The sequence below is a fragment of the Paramormyrops kingsleyae genome, chromosome 14 (assembly GCF_048594095.1).
Source record: "Paramormyrops kingsleyae isolate MSU_618 chromosome 14, PKINGS_0.4, whole genome shotgun sequence".
NCBI classification, from domain to species: Eukaryota; Metazoa; Chordata; class Actinopteri; order Osteoglossiformes; family Mormyridae; genus Paramormyrops; species Paramormyrops kingsleyae.
Genome location: NC_132810.1, coordinates 21,703,368 through 21,724,714, shown reverse-complemented (window position 1 = coordinate 21,724,714; position 21,347 = coordinate 21,703,368). Strand labels below are relative to the sequence as shown.

Here is a 21,347-nt window from a genome sequence, read left to right as displayed (position 1 = left end):
GCTCCGTGCTGTTCATGCATTTCAGCTGGATCGACCAATAAAAGTGCCAGTATGTATCTGGGCTTCAGCTAAGCTGAGCTTCTGGCTTCCCTCACGCACAGTCTGAAGGGGGAAACACTGAGCTAGATCACTGCAGAAAAAAAACAGATGGCTTAGTTGATTTGTTTTCTGCATCTGTGATTTCATGATCTCAATTCACTCCCTTTGTGTTTTATAGATACAGAATTATAAACACAGAACATCAGGAAAAAAGGGACCGTTTAGATGGTTAAAACATGAAAAAGACCAGTATTTCTTCACCGTATTTTAACCCTTTAAAATGATTTTGTAAGTGTACTGGTGTAAGTGTGATTAATTATTGTCTACTCTAAAAAGTAAGCCCTCTTGGCAGTATGTTGTAAATATTACACAACATTTAAATAATTATCAGATACTATCCAGTCATCCTCCAGCTGGTTACCCAGCAGAGGTTACAGCCTGGAGTTTGGATTACGGTAGAACAGGGCGTAAAGTAGAGGAATATCATGTACAGTATGTGACGCCAATTTATCACAGGGTGCACACGCACATACACTTTTGTACGCATATCTGTCCATACACTTCAATGGGAAAAAACTAAAATCCATTTATGATGACCATAACCCCTACCCAGCCCTAACTTTAACCATAAGTAATCAGAAAAATACAAGATTTTTTTTATTGCAGTCACAGATTGTTATTTAATGGTCCCCACAATATCAAAATAAGTGTTTTTTAGCGAATTGTGGGGATCAATCCGCACAATGTAATATATAGCTGGACCACACACATTTTGGGCAATATCACTTCATAGCTCTGAACTGCAGGAAGATGTCGAAATCAAAATGTGGAGAAATTTGGGTCCATTTAGTCTCTTTTTCCCAGTTTCACACCTAGTACTGATACTAAGCAGCCAATTTCCACTTTGTTCTTCTGCCTTGAAATTTAATTTATTATTTTTTATTCTGCAGTTTTTACCAACCCTGGAGGTGTGAGCTATTGTACCCTGCACTGATCCCACAAATACTCACTTCAAATTGGTCAATCGATTGATTACAAAAATCTTGTTCTCTTTGTTGCTTTGCTATTGTTCTTTTGTGGGGTCGTGTTTGTGTCCATAGGCAGTGTCAAACTGACAATTGTTCTGTTTTTGTATTATTCATGGGATCATATATTACACATCTGTGTCTAGAGGTGACTCTATGATTTTCTTTCTTGTGAATCACTTATGTTATTGACTTGTTTGCTAAGGCTAAACTCCATCTATAGCTCTGCAGTTTTTCTTAGGTGCATATGTGCTGCTTTGTGTCTCCCCCTATTGATGTATCTTGGAAATGCGAGTACATCCTGGCTGACCTATGGACATCTTTTAATCTATATCCAGGGGTGCTGCTAGAGATTTTGGCCCCATGAAAGCATATCATATTGGGCCCCCAGCCCAGACTAATCTAAAAATGTTCCAAAGCGTTTAGGACCCTCGACAGGGGTCCCTGAAATCGTCTTAACTTTCCTCCATTTCCAGCGCCCCTGTCTGATTCAATGTATGTTTTTAGTGTGTGAATGTATTATGGTATCCATCAATGATTTTTAAGTAGAATAGGTGATTTTGCTTTTAAAAATTCCCTACGCTTTTAAAATGGAAAGATAAACCTCTGACAGACGTAATGCTGTTGAGTATCAAACTCTGCGGTTGTCTTGGCTTTCCAAAATCGCTCCATGAAATCTGCCTTCGGAAATGGTGCAAATTTCCCCAAAAACAGGAAACAAAAGTTTCCTTGTGTTAAAAACATGGCCAGGCAGTGCTAGTCTGATAATCTTTCTTTTCATCGGTGTTTCAGCTTTGACAAGGCAGTGTGGTAGGACGTTCTGTTGGAAATGAGCACCAGCGCCGTGTGTTTTTGACTACTTACTTGCATGGTCTGACTCATTACTCTGTATACTCATTAATCTCTATACTCTGTATGCTCATTATTCTGTATACTGTGTATACTCATTACTCTCTATACACTGTATACTCATTATTCTACTCTAATATTGTGCTTTCTTTGGGAAGAATATAGTATATATCTTTATAGTATAAAGGATGTAACGTTAATGAGTAGTACTGTTGTATACTCAAAAGTAAAAGGTCAGTCTATTTTTGATCTAATAAAATATACCAAAACTTTCACATAAATGCCATACTTACCATCTCTGTATTATATACTAAATATGTCCTTAAAATGTTTCAGAAATTTGCAGCCTTTTCTATTTAAGACAATGCTAGTATGTTTCTGCCCACTGACCGTGTGCTTGGGTGACAAAATGCACCGCAGTTTCCCAAATTGACCGTCGGGTGACACTAGCACATACGTGTAGCTGACATACAAACACACACATAGATGGGCCGATGTATGAAACACTATAAAATGTAAATGAGCTGCGCTATAATGAGTGTCAGATGTTTCTTACGTTTAAGGAGCATGAACTGTGAATAAACCGCACAAAGCATTCCATTAAAGCCAGCTGCCAGGACACAAAAAGCCATTTTTTGAGCACAATTATTAGTACAGATGGGATTCATTAGTATGGAATGTGTTAAACAGAAATTAAACCCAGTAGCAGTTAATTCTTCAAATCCAACTGGATACCACTCTAGTTTACATCATTGGCTTAAATATTTCTATTTTTTTTCCTTTTCTCAGTTTTCCTCGTGGATTACATTTCTCCACTTCTCACTTTAATGTTATACTTAGGAAGAGAGACCAAGATGGTTTGACTATTAACACTGTTATTAAGAGTTTTGATGGTTCAAACGTTGCCACGAATAAAGTAACATGAATGAATTTTATGAACTTTGTAGCTTTAGTAAAGGAAATATTTCTGTTTCTCACTTTAAGGCAAACAAGATCTATCACCATTTCTTTTTCATTAAGATTGAACTATGGTCACCCTGTTTAAAAAATGTATGCTGAAAGATTTTTGGTTATGATCTCTGGTCCTTAATGTGACCTTCCTGAATATATAACTGTCCCTTTAATTTATAAAGAAAATATTTCACTGTGAGTCATTTTATTAGGGGCTACCATAAATTTATGTTCGGGAAATGAAAGGTTTCCGTGGTTTGTGGCATAAAAGTTACAGATTGTTTCACTATTTCTAAACCTAACTCTAAAGTCAACAATTTATATTACCCTTATAGAAAATATTATTGGTTCATTGATACACGCATCACAATGGAATTTCATGATTTGTAAATATTTTGTGCATGTCTTTATTTACATAACACAAGGCAGGAGCTGGGACCTGTATCATGAAGCTGGATTTTTGGGTTTGCAAGGTAACTCATTTGTATTTAAGACAGTCTGGGCTAAATGTAAGCGAATGAAGATAAAATTAATTTGATCTGGGGTACCTTAAATCTGACAAGTTATTTATCTAACCAATAAACCTCACTTCGTGATACAGGCCCCTGGATTGTTGATTCAAGGGGCCAAAAAAGCTTCTGAGCAGTCAGATCGGTCAATTATTAGATAAAGCATATGTATTGTATATCTACGAAGCATGCTAAGAGGGAAATTAAGTGACTCAATGCTGTTTGAGTCAGATAAAAAAAGGGAACTCATTCATTGGTTACATTCTTTACATTTGTTTGTGCACACTTCACCTTGTCATGCATCTTATAGCATTCATTCTTGTTTACATTCTCATTAGATAATGTTTTTATATTCTGCTGATGCCCATCTGTCCATCTGTCTCACAAAACCTGATTTAGTAAAATAAGTAATTAGTATGGTTTTCCTGTATGTTCTTCTTTGTGTCTAAGTAGCCACAGACACAACTTTCCCTGTGGTGGCTTTGGGGAAGGAAAATTACAAAGGATAGCTACCGCAAGCTGTTTATTTATTTGTTTGTTTACTTTTTATTTGTTGAGTGGAATCTATTTCCACTCAATTTCTTGATTATGAGTAACATATGAACAGAGTTACAAATTTGCACTAAGGAGATGAAAATAGACTTTTATGGGATATTGGTCTCTGAAAGGCTTTGCGGAGCAGATTTTTTATATGGCTTAATTGATTTTCCACTATGCACGAATTCAAACATACACCACACACATGTAGGTTCTTATAATAGTTTGAAACATCTGCTGGTAAATGAAGAGCAAGAAAAATCCATTTTGTTGCCATACATCTGCTAGCCACAAACCACATTTTGGGTCAAATAGGAAAAACAGTGGTTGCTCTAATCATTCACAAATATTGGTTTTAAATCCATATTGGTCAAAGTCCATTTTTTGTCAAAGAGGCCACAAAAATGTGTTCTTTTATGATCTGAGTAATTTTTGGGTTTCATCTAATGTCAATAAATAGACAATACGAGCAAACAAAATATTTCATACAACAACGGCTCCAGATGTTGGACTGGGGTATACAGGGTAAAATACCACAATGAAAAAAGTCCTTGAGGTTACAAGATCTTTCAAGCAAACAGATGTGCTCCCTCCTGTCAACAATCCATTCTCTGATTTACCAGATATACTCTCCCCATTATTACTTAATGTCTGTCACATAAATGTGTTAAACATAGACCATAGCTTTGACTTGACCTAAACAATTATACTCTTGTTTACATATACAGTATACAAAGTCAAAAGGGAGGAATGATGTCAGTCCATCTTTTGTTGCTGTAATAACCTCTTTCCACATTGCTGGTGGGATTCAGGTTGGGTATTGATTCTGGGAGATCAGGTCCCAAGCTTGTATGAGAGACCACTGCACAGCTGAACCTGCTACCAAATGTTTAACACTACAAAATTTCTTGCTGTTGACCTGGGCAGCTCTAGCAGTGCACAAATTTAGTGAAGTGAAAGTGATGATGTCATCCTGTAATGGTGCAAATTCGAAAATCTGATGCAAATATTTGTTGCTAGATAATGCATGGCTGTGTGCTTAACTGTACACCTGTCTCAGCAATGGCTATGGCCTGATTAGCTAATTCTTCCAATTAATAATTGGTTTACAATACATTTGGCCATACAGTGTCTCTGGTTTGATCAGTACCTTACACATATTAAATGATTCTTAGAAGACAGATGTACCAGCTAAACCTGTAACAACTTCATATTTTGTACCAAAATATACCTTATGTGTCAAGACAGACCTGCATGTCTCATATTTCTTATGACACTTTAAAGTGAAGACATTTTTATACAAAGGTTGTTTCCATAGCAACAGTAACCATGGTGAAAGGAGCACATTTGATTTTTGCTGTCTGTAAGTCTCCATCAAAATAAGCATTGAAATGAAAACAATCCCATGCACATTAATTGATCTGAAAAATGAGCCGTTTCTAAATATATTCATAATTGTTACTCTTTCATAAGTATTCTTCAGTGATATACAGGGAAAATCTGTAAATCATAATATACCAGTAATCTGAAAGATTTATTACTAACAAACACGAAGAAAATATTTGAACTCTCATTTATATTCAGAAGCAACTCAGAATCAACTCACTGTAGTTTTGTATGTCAGTTTAAGAATATAATCATCAGAAATTGAATGCTTTCAGTAATCCAGGTGAAATCTGGAAGATTTGTTTCTTAGTTAAACTAATTCCAAATCAGATCAAGCTGAAAAATGACATATTAATGTGAAAATCTATGACTAGTTTACACTATTTTCTAATAAATCTGATTTTGTAATTTTTTTACTTACTAATAGTCTGAATTTATGTTAAACTAAAACTTACTGCGGCATATTGAATAACTCATATTGATTTATGTTTTCTACTGGTGTATTTTGTATACACACACACACACACACAGGTACTTTATACATTCTGGATGTTGAATCCATGAAAAAAATTGTCTGAGGAAATATCAGTCTGGCAGCATTGTCTTGGAGATTTTTCGTTGGTGTGTAAGTGCTGTGGTTAATGTCTCCTTTGGGGCATAGAACAAATAAGGTTTTAAGGCAACACTGCCCTCTACAGAAAATGTAGTGCAAATTATTGCCTTACAGGCCTGTCCAGAAATGAACCTTCATGATATACAGTACTTGGGTAAGATCATTCCTAAAACTACTAAAACATAGTTATCTGAATTATGCAAAATAAGTGCATCTTTAATGGATAGTCACAGATGTTACGACAACTTGTTACATTAAATATATATTAAAAATTAAATCTGCATTTAATATTTCTAGCTAGTCTCATCGCATTTTGTCCTGGAAGAATAAAACTTACAATGGAAATCATCCATGTGTTGTCTTTGAAACTCAAAAAATATATGAAAATGACTCTTGTCGATGTTTTTACTCTTTGGTCTAGCATGCAGAGCCGACTCCACACAGACAGATACCTACCACAAGTGCAGCACGCATACATGGTTTAGAGAGAAATAACAAACATGCTTAAAGCAGAAAACCACACCAGAATTACTTCTGAAACTGCTTCACTGCTCACATGGCTTTCGGAAAAGCATACATTCCCAATTACTTCTAACCAGTTTGCAGATAAGCTTTAAAAAAATAATAGTAAGACCCTAAAGCATGACAATCAAATCAAAGTCCTTCTTTCATTGTTAGTAGCCTGTGCTAAAAGGATTTAAGGCCGTTGCTGGTGACTGTGAAGAGCTTATGTGGCGCTCCGAATGAGGCCACCAGCCAGACTTCCTGGTGTTTATACGCTTCAGTTATTCATAAAACGCAGTACGATTTCATTCATCGCATACAATGTTTTTTATTAAGACATGAGTGTCTTAATTGTGGAAGTTAAAGAGGAACAGGCGGGGTTGTTTTCAACAGGATCCTAACATATCGTCACACGTGGTGTGCGTTTATTTGGTTTTCCTTTAGGCGAATTTCTATCGTCGAGCACATGGCTCTTTTATCCCGGAGCGTCTCCGTGGAAGTCGTTCTGCCCCCTCGACTTAAACAAAAGCACCCTGTTAAGTAAGACCCCAGCTAGTCATTATGCTTAGCGTGGCTCAGGTCCCATTCGCCCAAGCTCAGATGGATTTGAACAACAGCTGTAGGATGCCAACTGAAAATATGTGGTGGGGAAAAAATGGAACGCGCTTCTGTATTTAAGACCTCACAACATTCACTACACACGTTTCAGCATTGAAACTGACACAGCACAAAAAATGCAAGTTCCTGCTTAACTTTCGGTAGTTCTTAGAAAAGTAACATACTGTATCTGCAAACTTCTCTTCTTTTCCAAAGCAATCACTAAGTGCAAGTTTTTCCATTATACTAGAACAAATTCTGGTCTGGGTGGAACATAATGTGAAGGAATTATTATAATCTGTAAGATGCATCATTTTCTAGGTGACTTAGTTGGTTATTTTCAACACATTTAAGCCCTTGAATTTCAGCATTTCAGTGACTGAAGGTAGATTTTATAGAACTTTATATTGTGTGACACACATTGAATAAATAGTGAAACTTTACACAATTAACAGGAATTTATTTACTCATTTATTTTACTCTGGCCAGAACTCATAAACATATGATTAAGAGTCTTTAGTCTAAGCCCTAACGGGCAAAGTTCAAACGTAGCACGAATGTACCAACTACTAATGAACAGGGTGCTGAAGAAGTTTGTTCACCTGTGCCAAGTCCAGGGGCATAATGGATGCTTTCAGTAGCTGCAACCTCACCATGGAAATTGCTGGTTTAGAAATCCCCCAGAATGTTCATGACCTTACTAACCCCTTTTGCTGCCGTCGACATTTGATGTCACAGAGATAATGTAGTTGTTCATTATTCAGCTGATCCTACAAAAAGCACAAACGTAACGCAGCCTTGAACGAACATGATATGAAATAATCTAAATGGAAGTGCACTTTCATCCATCTTCATTTACTGTCACATTATTTACATTTTTATTCTTTACACTCCTTTTATATTCTATTTTATATTCTAATTACTTATTTATATTGTTTTCTGTTTATTCTCTTTATATTGTTCATTTTAAATTCTATTCATGTCATTTTTTTCTATATTTGTATCCTTCCTGACTTTTTTCTTTTTTGCACCGATAAGCATAGTCTCCCAATTTCATTCATCCAGTACTTTATCTATCAGTAAAATTTCAATATTATGTTTCATTTTCCCATAATTACTTGCATCCCAAGTTAATCCTACAGTATTTGACCATGAAAGAGAATCACACTATGGTAAGTAGTGCTGCTGTCACCACAACTCTCCATGGTTAGGAGTTTGGAATCCAACGTGTGGATTGCCCCCCCCCCCACTGTCCAAAGACAGGTGGTGAACCGGCATTTCAAATTTGCCCATAGTATGTGTGTGTGTGTGTGTGTGTGTGTGTGTATATATATATATATATATATATATATATATATATATATATATATTATATCCCGGGTATGACCTAGTACCCCATTTAGGGTGTTCCCTGCCTCGGCCTGTATGCCACTGGAAAAGCGTCCAGCTGCACCCATGACCTTGTGTTGGGCAAGTGGTTTGGAGATGGATAGATACGGTATCTGATGCTTGTGTTCTTTCACTGGGGTACAGACATGGTGCAGAAACCTTCAGACCAGGCTCTTCAGCTACAGCACTGTGTCAGAATCCAGCTCTTAAAACTGACATGTTTACAATAATATTCACAAAAAAGCTTAACCCTTTGTTGTGCAGGAATACATTTATTGATTCTAAATATCTTTTTGCATTGCAAACAGTATGAAGAGTATCTTTTTCAAAGAATAAAGCTAGATTGCACATACTCCACATAAATTTGTTAATATTATATTCACATAAGTAATTCTAACAATTACAAACATATTTCCATATTGATTACAGTACCTATAAATCAAGAGTGTCAGACTTTTCATTATAAAGGAGAAATTCATTTTAATGTTTTTAATAATTGCTTAAATTCTAGAAGAAATCCCAGATTTTCTCAAGATAGAACGACTGACTTCCTTCAGTGAACGGCAACCTAAAAAAAGAGAAAGAACTTCACCGTAAAGTATCATTAAATCATTATCAATTCAGTAATGTTTATAATCAATCTAAATATAAGGGGCATATATTTTTCTTCTTTAGCTGGACCTTTATAGGGCCAGACAGCGGCTGAGTGGGAGCCGCTGCTGCCACAAGCGCCACTAGGGGCAGTGTGAGGTCACAGTGGGGGTCAGAATCCAGTCTGTACTCCCCGCGGTGGGAGGCTTTCCTCTGGGCACGCTAGTTTCCCCCACAGATACGCAGTTTTGGCTAATCGGCATCTCTAAATTACCCATAGCATATGATTGTGAGTGTATGTACTGTATATGAGCTGTGATGTGCCCCCCCCCCCCCCCCCCCCGGGGGCCCCTGAAAAGGTAGAGCTGGCCCTGTGCACCCCAGCCATATGCTGCTGCCCCCCCCCCCATGACCCAGGCCAGGATAAACAGTTAAAAGATGGATGGTTGGACCTTTATACTTTTTTAGAATATGAGGTATGACTTGTACCTGTCAGTGCTACTGCAAGGCGAAGTTCTTCTCGCACCAAACGTAAAATCTCTCTGACGCCTTTTTCACCCTGGGAGAGATACAGTCCCTTATTTCATCATGGTGCTGTTTCCTTCTCGATTACATTCTAGACCCACACTTCAATCTTAAACAGGGATACATATGAATATTGATACATACTGTATATTTACCATGCTGACTCACATTGTATCTGATATGCAGAAATGGTAATGACGTAGATAAAAAGGTTTAGCCTTTGAAATAAACTAGTGAAAATACAGAGACCCACTTTTAAATATATCAAGCTTAATTATATATTGTATCACAAGTTTTTCCAAAAAAAAATGGCATCTATTTCTTTGACCAGTAACCTGACAGTAGACTAACAATTATGGACATAGGTTTGGTTTCAGCACTGGAGGGATCAGATTAGCCTCGACCCCCCCATCCACCTGAAGACACACAGTAATCCCACAGTATCCTATCATCCATAGCCACGACTATGCCTATGCTAACGATGAGCATATCAGAGCAGTGACAAAGTGTAATTTAGCAATTATGCATAATAAATAAATCACTGCTCTGTTTAATGTCATTCCTTTCTGACCTAATCTAATCTAGCATAACAAAAGAATTAACTGTGTGTCAGGACATCCTTGAAATTAATATACGATTAGAGGCAATCTGAATGTTAATCACATGCATTGCATTAATTCGATGCTTTTGTCCGAAGCAACGAGAAACAGACAACTGGTTTAGGCAGGCCCTCAAGCTCAAGGGCACAACGGCAGTGGCATTTGGCCAGCCATGGGATTTGAACCAGTGACCTTCTGATACACACACATAGCAAACCAGCTGCTGTGCAATGTTGTAAACGAGCGGTCTCATACGTCACAGCTGAGTCCCCAGAGGATGGGCCGTCCCAGGAACACAGCCCTCGCACCCAAAGCCAGAGCCTTCAGCACATCTGTCCCCCTCCGTACTCCCCCATCCAGGAAAACCTCTACTCTTCCACCCACTGCTTCCACAATCTCCGGGAGGGCGTCAATCTGCGTGGGGATATTGATTAAAGACCCGGAAATGTGTAAGCGGTTCGATTGCAAATACCAGCACGCTGTCCAGGTTTATAATTTCGGAGTACTGATTGAACATCGCGTGAACAAAGCAGAAGCAGGAAATGACATCATCAGTCCCTTGTGCTCCATGTAGACCTACATTCAGTGGTAAATCCAGATGTTCCCTAAATGGTAGCTGCTCCCATTTGTGTGCTAATACTCACAGTAGCCAAAACACCGTCCAGCTGTCGGGCCCCATGGTTGGAGACAAGTATTCCATCGATGCCATATTTGAGAGCCTCCTTGGCATCTTCAGCTGGAAAGAACAAAGAGGCCAATTTCAGATATCATAAACTGGATTTCCTTTATATGAATTACATTAATGCCTGACACTGGCATTCTATCTGTGGCACATCTACAGTATGTTTTATGCCCATATGATTCCTGGGACAGGATCCCAGTCACCATGACCTCTGACCAGGAAAGAGCATAGAAGATGGATGGATGGATGGATAGAATCCTGACAATTAGGGTATTACCTCCAGAAAAATTTCAAAGTAACTTTGCAGGTATGGGTTTTTGCAGTAATATTTTTGTCGCATAGTGTGCATTTAATCAGTACAACGTACTTGGCAGAAAAAGAAAATGATTTGAAAAATGTCATCAATATACCGTATAATGAAAGGCAATGGGGGAGAAAATTTGAACGCTCTATTTAATACTCCTGGATCACTCACCGGTCAGAATCCCTTTTAACACCACTGGCAGGGTCGTCATGCTTTTCAGCCAAGCAATATCTTCCCATTTCAGACTTGGATCTATGCTCTGAGCGACATACAGGGCCAAGCCGTTATCCTCTCTGAAATTTTCTTTTGAGGAGAAAGCCAGATCAGGGGACTCGAAATTCACCATGCTGAAATAAAACCAACAGACCTTGATTACGGAATTAAATTAGCCAGAAACTGTTATTGTTTTCATTGGAAGCTGGAAGTCGGGACTGGGTCCGGAACCCCCCGCTCCAAATATTGATTTCCCAGCTCAATGGCACCTTGTTGACTCTTCTCAAGTCTGACTCGCCGTGCCAAGAAAAAGACCCCTGAGAGGTTGAGAAGTTCACACTGTGACATTGTGGTGGAGGGTGTGCCATTACCGAAAATACGAGCCCACATTTGAACCTTCGTCTCTCTGAAATGGTAATAATTCATCTGCTTGCATGAAAGAGGAAGTGAATAATTATACAAGGATGCTTAAAGTACAGGTCTTTTCATTGAACTCAGGAGGGGAAAGCCCCTTTACATGAATGACACACTGTATTAAATGCAAGTTATGCAAAGCTTTATAAATCTCACCAGTTTCTCATGGGTAAAAGGTTCCCCAAGACAGAAGAAAATATGTGGTGCATAAATATAGAAAAGAAACAAGTTGGTACCTGATTTGATAACTGAAAATGTGAAAAATATATTATTATAATATGTGGATTTTTGTTTGATTAACATATGGGCTTGGTGAGTCGTGAACATGTGATTCTGGTGAATAGGATAGAATAGAGACACTTTTTAAAATCCCGGTGGAGTAAATCTTGCTCTCCATGAGACACTGCTGAGAATAAGGTTGGGGGTCACAGCAAAGGGCCACATTGCGGCACCTAGGGGGGTGGGGGGGGCTAAAGCCTCGCTCAAGGGCCCACAGACATACAACTGTTCTGCCATGGCCAAGCTCGAACCAGCGACCTTCCCATCACTACTACAGAGAATTGGTCAGCTGAGCCTCCCCTCCCCCCCCCCCCCCCCCCCCCCCTCATTAGTGCTCACACTCCACCCGCTACCCTGCCAAACAAGGAAACTGTACATTATCAGTCCCCTAAGCTTCTCTTGGGGATAATTAACATGATGCGTTGTGAGCAGGCTGTGATGTAAAAGGCTCATCAGAATAACAGGTGACATCATCCTTGCACACTCCTCTGCATTCAAGTCTGCAGACCGTAACAACCTCTCATACATCTGCATCACATTGCATAGTTGATATACCTGTCTCCAGAAGGCACTTACATCTTCTACTTACAAAATTCAGTTCTCTATCCCTTCATAGCCTAGCCCTGGATTTGCTTAATAAAGACCAGATGTCAGCACTCTCTCTCCTTTTTTTTTGTAGCCCACTGACTTGGCAATTCGGACAGCCCAGTTCCTTTGTGGTCAGACTGTCCCCCTTGACACTGAATGGTTATAGGTCCAGTGCTGGAACCGCCTCATGCCGCAGAATTTAATTGCTCCCATGATGTCTGGACAGGGCCTTTATACTGATGCACGTAAAAGAGACCAACTCTGGACATCTTGCTGTAAACAAGTGTCATAGAGCACAATGAGCAGTCATTTCCAAGAACAAAATCTATGCTCAAATTTAAAAAGAAATGATAATGCGGGCAGTGAAGCTTGGTTGGATTTGTTTGTCGTAGCAAGCTTGACCGTCGTTGTGTGTGTGAGGTGTTGCTGCAAATTGAGATAACTTGGCTGGTTTAAAACTATTCAAAAATGGTGAAAAAGGGATTGTGGGAAAGGATAATTTCCTCATTGAAGGTAGCAGAAATCCGCCGACGCCTTGGACCACCATTTACCAGATGCACAGAAGTACTTTTCACACAATTAACACTCAAGGGTGCAATTTAGCTACTGACAATCACAAGAAGGCAATGAGGGGTGTTTTAGTAAGCTACACAAAAAGTGTATTTTTACAAGGCACAATCACACTTAAATGCTCTACTTAAACAAGGATTAGTTTATATTATGGATCCAACAATACTTTGAATAGCACTGATGCATTAAAACAAAATTATTTGCTGCATTGAATGTATTAATAGACATCTAACACATTCATATGAGAGAAAGGATTGTAATATATTAGCTTCTTTAGGAAATTTTCTCAGTTTTTACTATAGTCTATATTTACAGATCATGTATGTAATAATATAGAAAGTCTTGTAATATATTAGAATGTTTTAGTTATATATTTGAAGTTTAGAGAAGGACGTTTTCTCTAATTTTCAGGAGATTTTCTCTTTTAAATAGATGGACTCTAGAATGTTGTAAAGTGTATCAAACTACATTATGTTACTATATATTTTTTTCCTTAATACTGATGTATACACTGTCATTAACATTGTATAAAAGCCCCTTTTGCTCCACTTAACAGGAGGTAAATTGAACATGTTTGCACAGGAAGCTTTAATAGAGGACTGTGTTTTGTTAAGCAGTATTTTTCCAGGTGATTACCTACCTGAGATTAGGGGGGAGTTTAAACTGGTTGCGCACGTCATTTCGACGCCTCCCGAGGTACGGAGTGTCCACTGTGACAAAGATGCCCTTGTATCCGGCCTTTTCTGCTCGCCTGACCAGAGACAGGGTCAGATCGCGGTCTTTGTAGATGTACAGCTGCATCCACCGCAACCCCCCCGGAGCTGCTGCGGCCACTTCCTCGATGGTGGACGTCGCCCAGGAGCTAAGGGTCATCCCCGTGCCCTCGGCCTTGCAGGCTGCAAAACCGCAACAATACCGGCGTGAAAATGCAGTGCGTCTCTTAAAACACGCCCTGTTATTAAACGCACTTAATGACTTAAAACTGCTATTAAATGCGTACGCCACTGAATTATGAAAAAAAGTCGGAAAAAAGAAACGTAAATTCCAATATTGTGGTGCCATGGCGCCACCAGGTGGAGGAAATGTGGTCAATGCAGTGCAGGAAGAAACTTTCTTCCTGAACAATGAATTTTATTGTTAAAATGATATACGCTAAATTTACACTGTAGTATCTTTTACACATGCGTATCAAAGTAACAATGCTGAAGTTAGATACAAACAGCTCACAGATGCTATTTGCCAGCTTAAGGCAGCTGCCCTATTTGTACTGCTCTGTTCTAGCTGACTAATGGGCAGCACTGCATTTTCACACCTTCAGAGGTGTCTGGTCAGTTCCTATTGGGCATTTAGGCTTCCACCCACAGTACAAGGTGGAATGGTATCTTTAATCTGCCCTGCATATATATATATATATATATATCTGTGTGTGTGTGTGTGTGCATGTACACTGTAATAGACTAAAATTCTCCCCTGTGTGTTTTCGCTGGAAGGTTCCAGCCTTACCGTCACCCATACTTGACCGAACAAGTTTAGCAATGCTTTTTCTATATAAAAAAAAATCATACAAATCATATGTAAGAGTCCTGCAAATGCAGTGTCTGTCCGTTATCTGAGCAGTGTTTAAATGTGTGAAATGAATCATCCCAGGCACAAAAAAATATCTCAAAAAAAAAAAAAACATCTGACATTGCCTAGGTAGTTTAAATACTGTATGGAAAACGAAGGTGATCCATGAAAAACAGCATAAAGTTGTTTTTTTTTTTGTTTTTTTTACCCCACTGTACGAAATCAGAGCATGACCAGTCACCATTTCTAGCTCAAAGAGAACGTTAAGGGGCAGTGTTTGCACATTATTAATATTAACCAGGATTGAGTTGACCTTCTGGGAGGTCTTCCAGGGCTACGTGATGTACCTCGCGCAGTTGCTGTCTCCCCATCTGGATGGGCCATCCTTTGCATAGCAGTTGCCGCCACGCACACAGGCATGTTGATCTGCTGTCCAAGCACTGACACGGACAGGTCCACCTTGGAGACATCTCGCAGCACACGAGGGCAGAACTTCCACCTAATTGTGTATTTTTTGGAAGCATTTATTACAGAAGATGTGACGTCACTTTGTGCCCCGTTGTATCCCCTGTCGTCCTTTAATGTCATTACCACTGCGCTATTGTGTTTTTACACTAATAGCTAATTATAATAATGGATCCATAAGCACTTAACTAGTTAAGGAATGCAGCAAGCCAGGAGCCAGTACCACACATATGCATACTACGCAACCTAAAGACATCGATTAGCCTAAAAGCATTTTCTTAGACTGTGGCAGAAAACCCAGTGGTAACATCCAAAGTCCTCTCTCTCACACATACACATACACACACACACTGGTACTCATCTTTGTGGGGACCGGCCATTCATTTCTATGGACAAAACCCTAATCCCAACAATGACAACCTTAACCCCTACCCAACCTTAACCATAAGTAACCAAACAAACTACAAGTCTTTAGGCATTATTCGTTTTTTGATTGCAGTCACAGATTTTTTATAAATTTGAATTTCCCCATGTGGCGACTGAAAAAATGGTCCCCATAATGTCAAAATAACAGGATATTATCACATCTGGTCCCCACAATGTAATGTATACCTGGACCAACACACACACACTCCAAAACCTGTATGTGTGACCCTCTATTCCATACACGATAATACATGTTGGATATACTTTGTCATATTGCTATTGCTAATAAATATCACCTGTGTTCCAGGAAAGGCAAGCGCTAAATGACCTGTGACTTTCAAGCTACTGTTGGCAGGAACAGAGGCTCAGCAAACAGCAGTATAATAAAGATCAATGAGTAGGATTACTTAACAGTAACACCAGGAGGATTGACAGGTATAGAAAAAATCATGCTGATGTTTTGAAGTGTTACTCTTGGCTCGGTAGCACAACTGTTAACTCATACACTTCTATCATGAGGGAAACTTACACAAATCACATCAATAGTAACGAGCACACTGCCATTTCCGTATTAACTGGAACTGGACCGTAATGTGAAGGCAACATCTTCATTTCCGTACAATTAAGCATACCTAGAGAATGCTGCTATATTGTCGGCTAATGTCTCCTCATCGTCTGCTCCAGAGATGTAGTAATCGAAGACGACTTTAGGAAGGATCCTCTTGGCATTCTCTTCATAGTCGCTGACGCACACTGACTTCTCTGACATGTTCCCAGCAGATAACACACTGGCCTGTTCCACAACCGATTTCTAGCCAGGCTGAGGGGTCATCTGTGAATGATTGATGTGGTCAGTTTAAGGTAGGCCTCTTCAAATGTGGACCTCGATTCCAAATCTGCGCCTTGTTTTCAGTTCTCCCATGGAGTTAGTTTAATTGCTACTGATTCTGATTAGCCACAGAGGCTTCACACCTGGCTCACGGGTAAAGGAAGGATGGGAAATCAGCGATGCTCGGACCTTGAGGACCGTGATTTGAACGGGCGTTATATAAGGCCTTTCGTGTTTATGTTAACTTACGTTTGACTAACCAGTTGAGGTGAGATTGTTTTACAGAACAGTGTCAAAAGTAAGTCTAGTGTTGTGGCTCTTTCAAAATCTAAGCAAGCACTTCGGATTCAGTACTATCCATAAAAGTGACAATACAGGTGGGGTCGATGCAACTGAACACACATGATGGAATCAGTGAAGTATACTCCAGGATCATGTGACTCAGAAAAAAAGACTTCATGAGTAACAGGGAAGATACTTTAATCTAACATGCTTCTACATTGATCAGAATGGACAGGACATCAGAGGATATGGGGATCATGTAGGAGAAGAAATGCATATATGCGTAACATTATAAAAGAGATTGAATAATGGTCATATAAAAGTATAGATATATAAAACTATATATATATATATGTATATATATATATACACACACACACATAGACACACACACACATAATAGCATGGCTTCTTGTCTTATACCTACGGCTGTATCATTTTAAGTGTTACCATCTCCTTTAAGAAAAACCAAAAAGAGGAAGAACTACATCCACAAATTTATAAATATTATTGCATAGATTATTAGCATAAGGTAGCAGGAGAACGGCACATATTTTTTGTTTACTTTAGCAGACAGGAGAACTGGCACACATTAGTGTTTTTGCTTTTTACCCTAATGTCCACATTAAAAAGGAGCACAGCCCTAAACGAGCCTAAGAATGACCTATGAATTATTAACATCCACAGTCCAGCTGAACAAGCACTGCAGTCTCTGACTTTACAGTTGTGTAATTTTTCTTCCATTGCTGGTAACCTTCTATTATCCTGCAACATTTGAAATGACGGGGACACTGTCTTTGTTCTTGGTCTATAAGGGCATAAACGAATGAATACTGCAACACCGTCTTATGTAAAGGCAACTGCTGGAACTAATACATAAAGGCAAAATGAAGAGGATTGTGTTGTTAGCTTCCAGTACTATGGATGTGACATTTAGACTGATATTGGCAAACAAAATGCCTCAGAGCCAGAACATGCTTAGTATCAAGAAGTCGATTTGCTTATCTTTTCATGTGACTTCTTGAACTGAATATAGGCAAATCCTGAAAATTCTCATGCTATTTCACATTTTATCAGCATATTATGGATGTGACAGCAAGCAGGCCTTTCCATGGAATTGCCCTATTAAATTGCCACCACGAAGAGAAAAGCAGCTCTTTTTACACAGCATAAACCCGACTGTTTCTCTCACGGTGACTTTTAAGTTGTCTTGCATAACAACATTATATTAATGAGACAGATTAAACTACAGGACAAGGTATGCTGTTTTTATTACACTGACAAAAACAAGTAATTAAAAAAGTTAAAAGGCATGCTATTTTAATGAGCAAAAGTTAACAGAACTTCACAGAATACAGTGGACAGACATACATTCCCAGGGGATAAAATGGAATGTTTGTCTTTTTGATATTTTCAACTTGTACAAGCTACTGTAGATTAGGGATGTTGCATATCTTTCGTGTGACGTTGAACTACCTTTTTATCGCACATTTTCTCCCTCAGCTCAGGAAAGCATGCAAATAGCCTGGTTATTGAGCAAGGTCTCCCCAAAAAAGGGCATTCGTTCCGCTGAGTGTAGGATGCAGCCTGTCGATATTGATGGGATTACCCACATGATTAGATTTATATAACCATGCTGCATTGCATCTCTCTAACCCACATGATGTAACAGAAAAACATGGGGCCCATTACGCACCACTCTTCTTCATTGAGTGTCCGAGAAATTTTCAGAAGTTTCGCCATAGACTCATTGTTACGACCCCAATCAGAACTGGTCTCTCGGGCAGCTGGGTGGTAATATACAGTATAAGAGAACGGTACATCAGTTGTATATGTGTTTAGGTACAATGGTATATATTACTCTGTCAGAAAAAAGGGAGACAGCTCTTTCCCCCAAAGAATGAACAACATTAAATGATAAATGCTTTATTTGCCATTTGCACAAGTACAAGTATGTTGGAATTCATCTCTTTGCCGACCCCATCTTGCTCTCCATAGCTTGGGGGTCACAGCACAGGGCCAGTCAACGTGCAGCACCCCTGGTGCTGGGGGGGTTAAGGGCCTTTCTTAAGGGCCCATGGACATGTGACTGATCTCCCAAGGCCGGGGCTCAAACCAGCCATCTTCTGATCACGGGTACTCAGACTTAGCCTGCTCAGCCACACACAAAAATTGTTCCTCAGAGACCATTGCTGTAGCTTAATAGATACAAATAATCATATTGTCATGATGAATGGGTGTGGACCTCAACCCCCGCACTGTTCAATCCAAAGTTACACCCATGCGTACCACCCTCAACTGGCAGATCCTACAAACAGAGATGGGGCTCTCAAGAAGTCCTTAAGAGTTATGGGACCATAAACCAATGGGCACCACCCCCCTACAGAAGAGGGAGTGGAGCAGGGGGAGGGGACAAGGAGAATGGCAGAGGGAAAGTGAAAATGTGTGCAGTATCCATAGCGTATGACGACGGCACGCAAATGGCCCAAAGCGAGGGTCAGGCGTAGTTTTTTCATCAGCTGGATCATCAGGTATGGTCAGTTTCAGTCAGATCCACACCTACACCCACAGAGCAGTCGCCATAGTTATTTCATCCACAGGCTAATTCATGCACAGTCAACAATTACATACCCTGCCTTATGGCAGGAGAAGCTGCTATGTGCAGCCTTTGTGCAGATGAAGTGCATTGTGGTAACTTCTTATTCTGTGCCCCGGTGAACGTAACCACTTCTCCACCACACTTGGATGGCGGGGGACTTTACATTCTTACGTGTTAGATTACATTCATCAACTAGAACAGCAGCTTGAGATAACAAGCCCACCTTCAGTTCATTGAGCTATAACCTAATACGACTTGGCAAACAGTCTTTAAATTCCCCCAAGAGGACGAGCTCATTAAGGGAGCGCAAGGTCTGACACTTTACCGGCAGCCGCACCACTTATCAAAGAAAGTGTCCTTTTCTCTTGCGAATTCAACTAAAGTTTGACCTGCCAGCTTCTTGTGGTTCCTACAGGCTTCAGGTACCCACTGACAGGTACACAGTACCGCTGCCTGTCATCCTGCAATAAGAGTGCATTACAAACATTTACAGTGCAGCTGTAAAGGTCAAACAGACTTAGGCCATTGCAGGGAAAATGCAATGAGCTCAAATGCATTAAAATGTCAACCACAGTTTCCAAAAAAGGTGACACTGGACTAATGTTCTGACTGACATCAAGCTGTGTCTGGGGGAGCAGGAGTCCATTGTGCAATGGGAGGAACCTTCATAGCTTCTAGCTCAGGCCGTCTCAGTCGAAATCTCCTTTTCAGCCTCAAACCTCCTGCCTCCAGCTGAACTCTGCCTGTTCCTTTTCCTCAGATGTGAGCTGCAAAGCACGTCAGATGCACTCTCAAGCAGAGAGCTCCATGTGAAGCGGAGAGGGCACGACGGCCGCTAGCGTGACTTTGGGTGGTGTTCCATGATTGCCTCGGCTTGGTTTACCTCCCGAACCTCAGGCGTCTCAGCCATGGCGACCTCACCCACAACGGGCGTACAAAACAGTCACACTACCTGCTCCACCAGACTTGCAGGCATTTAACCCCCTGGGGTCTGAGGCCTCTTTTCCACTTTCGGGGTAGTCTGACATGCCTTGACATTTTAAAATATTTCACCTATCTAAAAAACATTTATCCCAAACTGTTACATTTGCTTTTATTCAGCACAAACTCAGCACCAATAATCTGAGACCTCTTAGAATGTTATTATTCTATTAACTCACTCGCTTGCCTTGCCTCTGTGATGCCAAAATGTCCTGCTAACATGAGGAAATGGTAATAACATAAATCTACACGAAATTTCCAGGAATTATCAATGCTAAAATCAAAAAACAAAAACAAACAAACAAAAAGTGCAGTTACCAACTCTGGTAACACTTGTCCTCTCTAAGGTGAGTGACACCACCTACGAACGAGGCTATTTGCACCACCATCAACAACTAGGGAAAAATAATTCGAGAAATTAACTACATAGCCCTTAATTAACTTAATCCTAACTAGTTTTCAAAGGCTACCACGTTCTAGGCAACTTTGAATGCTGAAGTTCATAACACTTGACGTGCACAGTGAAAATCGAAATGCCCAAAAATCATACTCCCTGTGAACCCTGAAAACTCCATGAGGGAGTATCTTCAACACCACAAGCCAGCAGGAAGACAGTAACTAACCCGGGCTCATTCCGCATGACGGTGACCCCCTCCAGTAGCTTGCACTTACCCGAAAACACCGGAAAGTTCCGTTCAACGCGATCAGTGAGAATTATCCCCGTTAGACTTAACGAGTTCAATGGAACTGGGAGGTAAAGAATACATGACACTTGTGTACATGTATGGACACACCCATAATACCCATAGTACTTACAAGTAGCATGCGGTGCAAATATGTTAATTACAACGTATGTACACAGGCAACCAAAAACCAGAATAGTCACTGGCGGATCATTTGGCAATTCTATGGTGCTATCTGAGGAACCATTGCACTGTCCCCAATGTATATACATATTATAAACAAGTATGTTTTGTAGCTTTTGATTTACAATGAAATTTCCATTCAGCCTTATGCTACATACAACAAAAAAAA

General features: G+C 39.8%; 1 protein-coding gene across 2 annotated transcripts; it reads right to left on the bottom strand.

Annotated features, from left to right (window-relative positions):
• Positions 1-8,651: 8,651 nt before the first annotated feature.
• hao1 (hydroxyacid oxidase (glycolate oxidase) 1) lies at positions 8,652-21,102 on the bottom strand. Of its 2 annotated transcripts, XM_023839365.2 has the most exons (9): positions 20,985-21,102; positions 16,254-16,453; positions 15,078-15,229; positions 13,805-14,060; positions 11,272-11,447; positions 10,759-10,850; positions 10,370-10,528; positions 9,480-9,549; positions 8,652-8,967 (listed from the first exon to the last, which is right to left on the bottom strand). In XM_023839365.2, exons 2-9 carry the CDS (start codon positions 16,388-16,390, stop codon positions 8,900-8,902), a joined length of 1,110 nt encoding a protein of 369 aa, XP_023695133.2. In that variant the 5' UTR covers positions 16,391-16,453; positions 20,985-21,102; the 3' UTR covers positions 8,652-8,899. The 2 variants fall into 2 exon arrangements, with proteins under 2 accessions (XP_023695133.2, XP_023695134.1); XM_023839366.2 differs by lacking the exon at positions 16,254-16,453 and having other exon boundaries at positions 20,985-21,093.
• Positions 21,103-21,347: the final 245 nt, after the last annotated feature.

Excerpts from the sequence above, each read along its gene's own strand:
- hao1 (XM_023839365.2), bottom strand. The coding sequence starts at position 16,390 with ATGTCAGAGAAGTCAGTGTGCGTCAGCGACTATGAAGAGAATGCCAAG. Across the intron at positions 14,061-15,077 it reads GGAGACAGCAACTGCGCGAG|CCTGCAAGGCCGAGGGCACG; the intron begins GTACATCACGTA and ends GCGGTTTTGCAG. Across the intron at positions 11,448-13,804 it reads AAACTCCCCCCTAATCTCAG|CATGGTGAATTTCGAGTCCC; the intron begins GTAGGTAATCAC and ends GTTTTATTTCAG.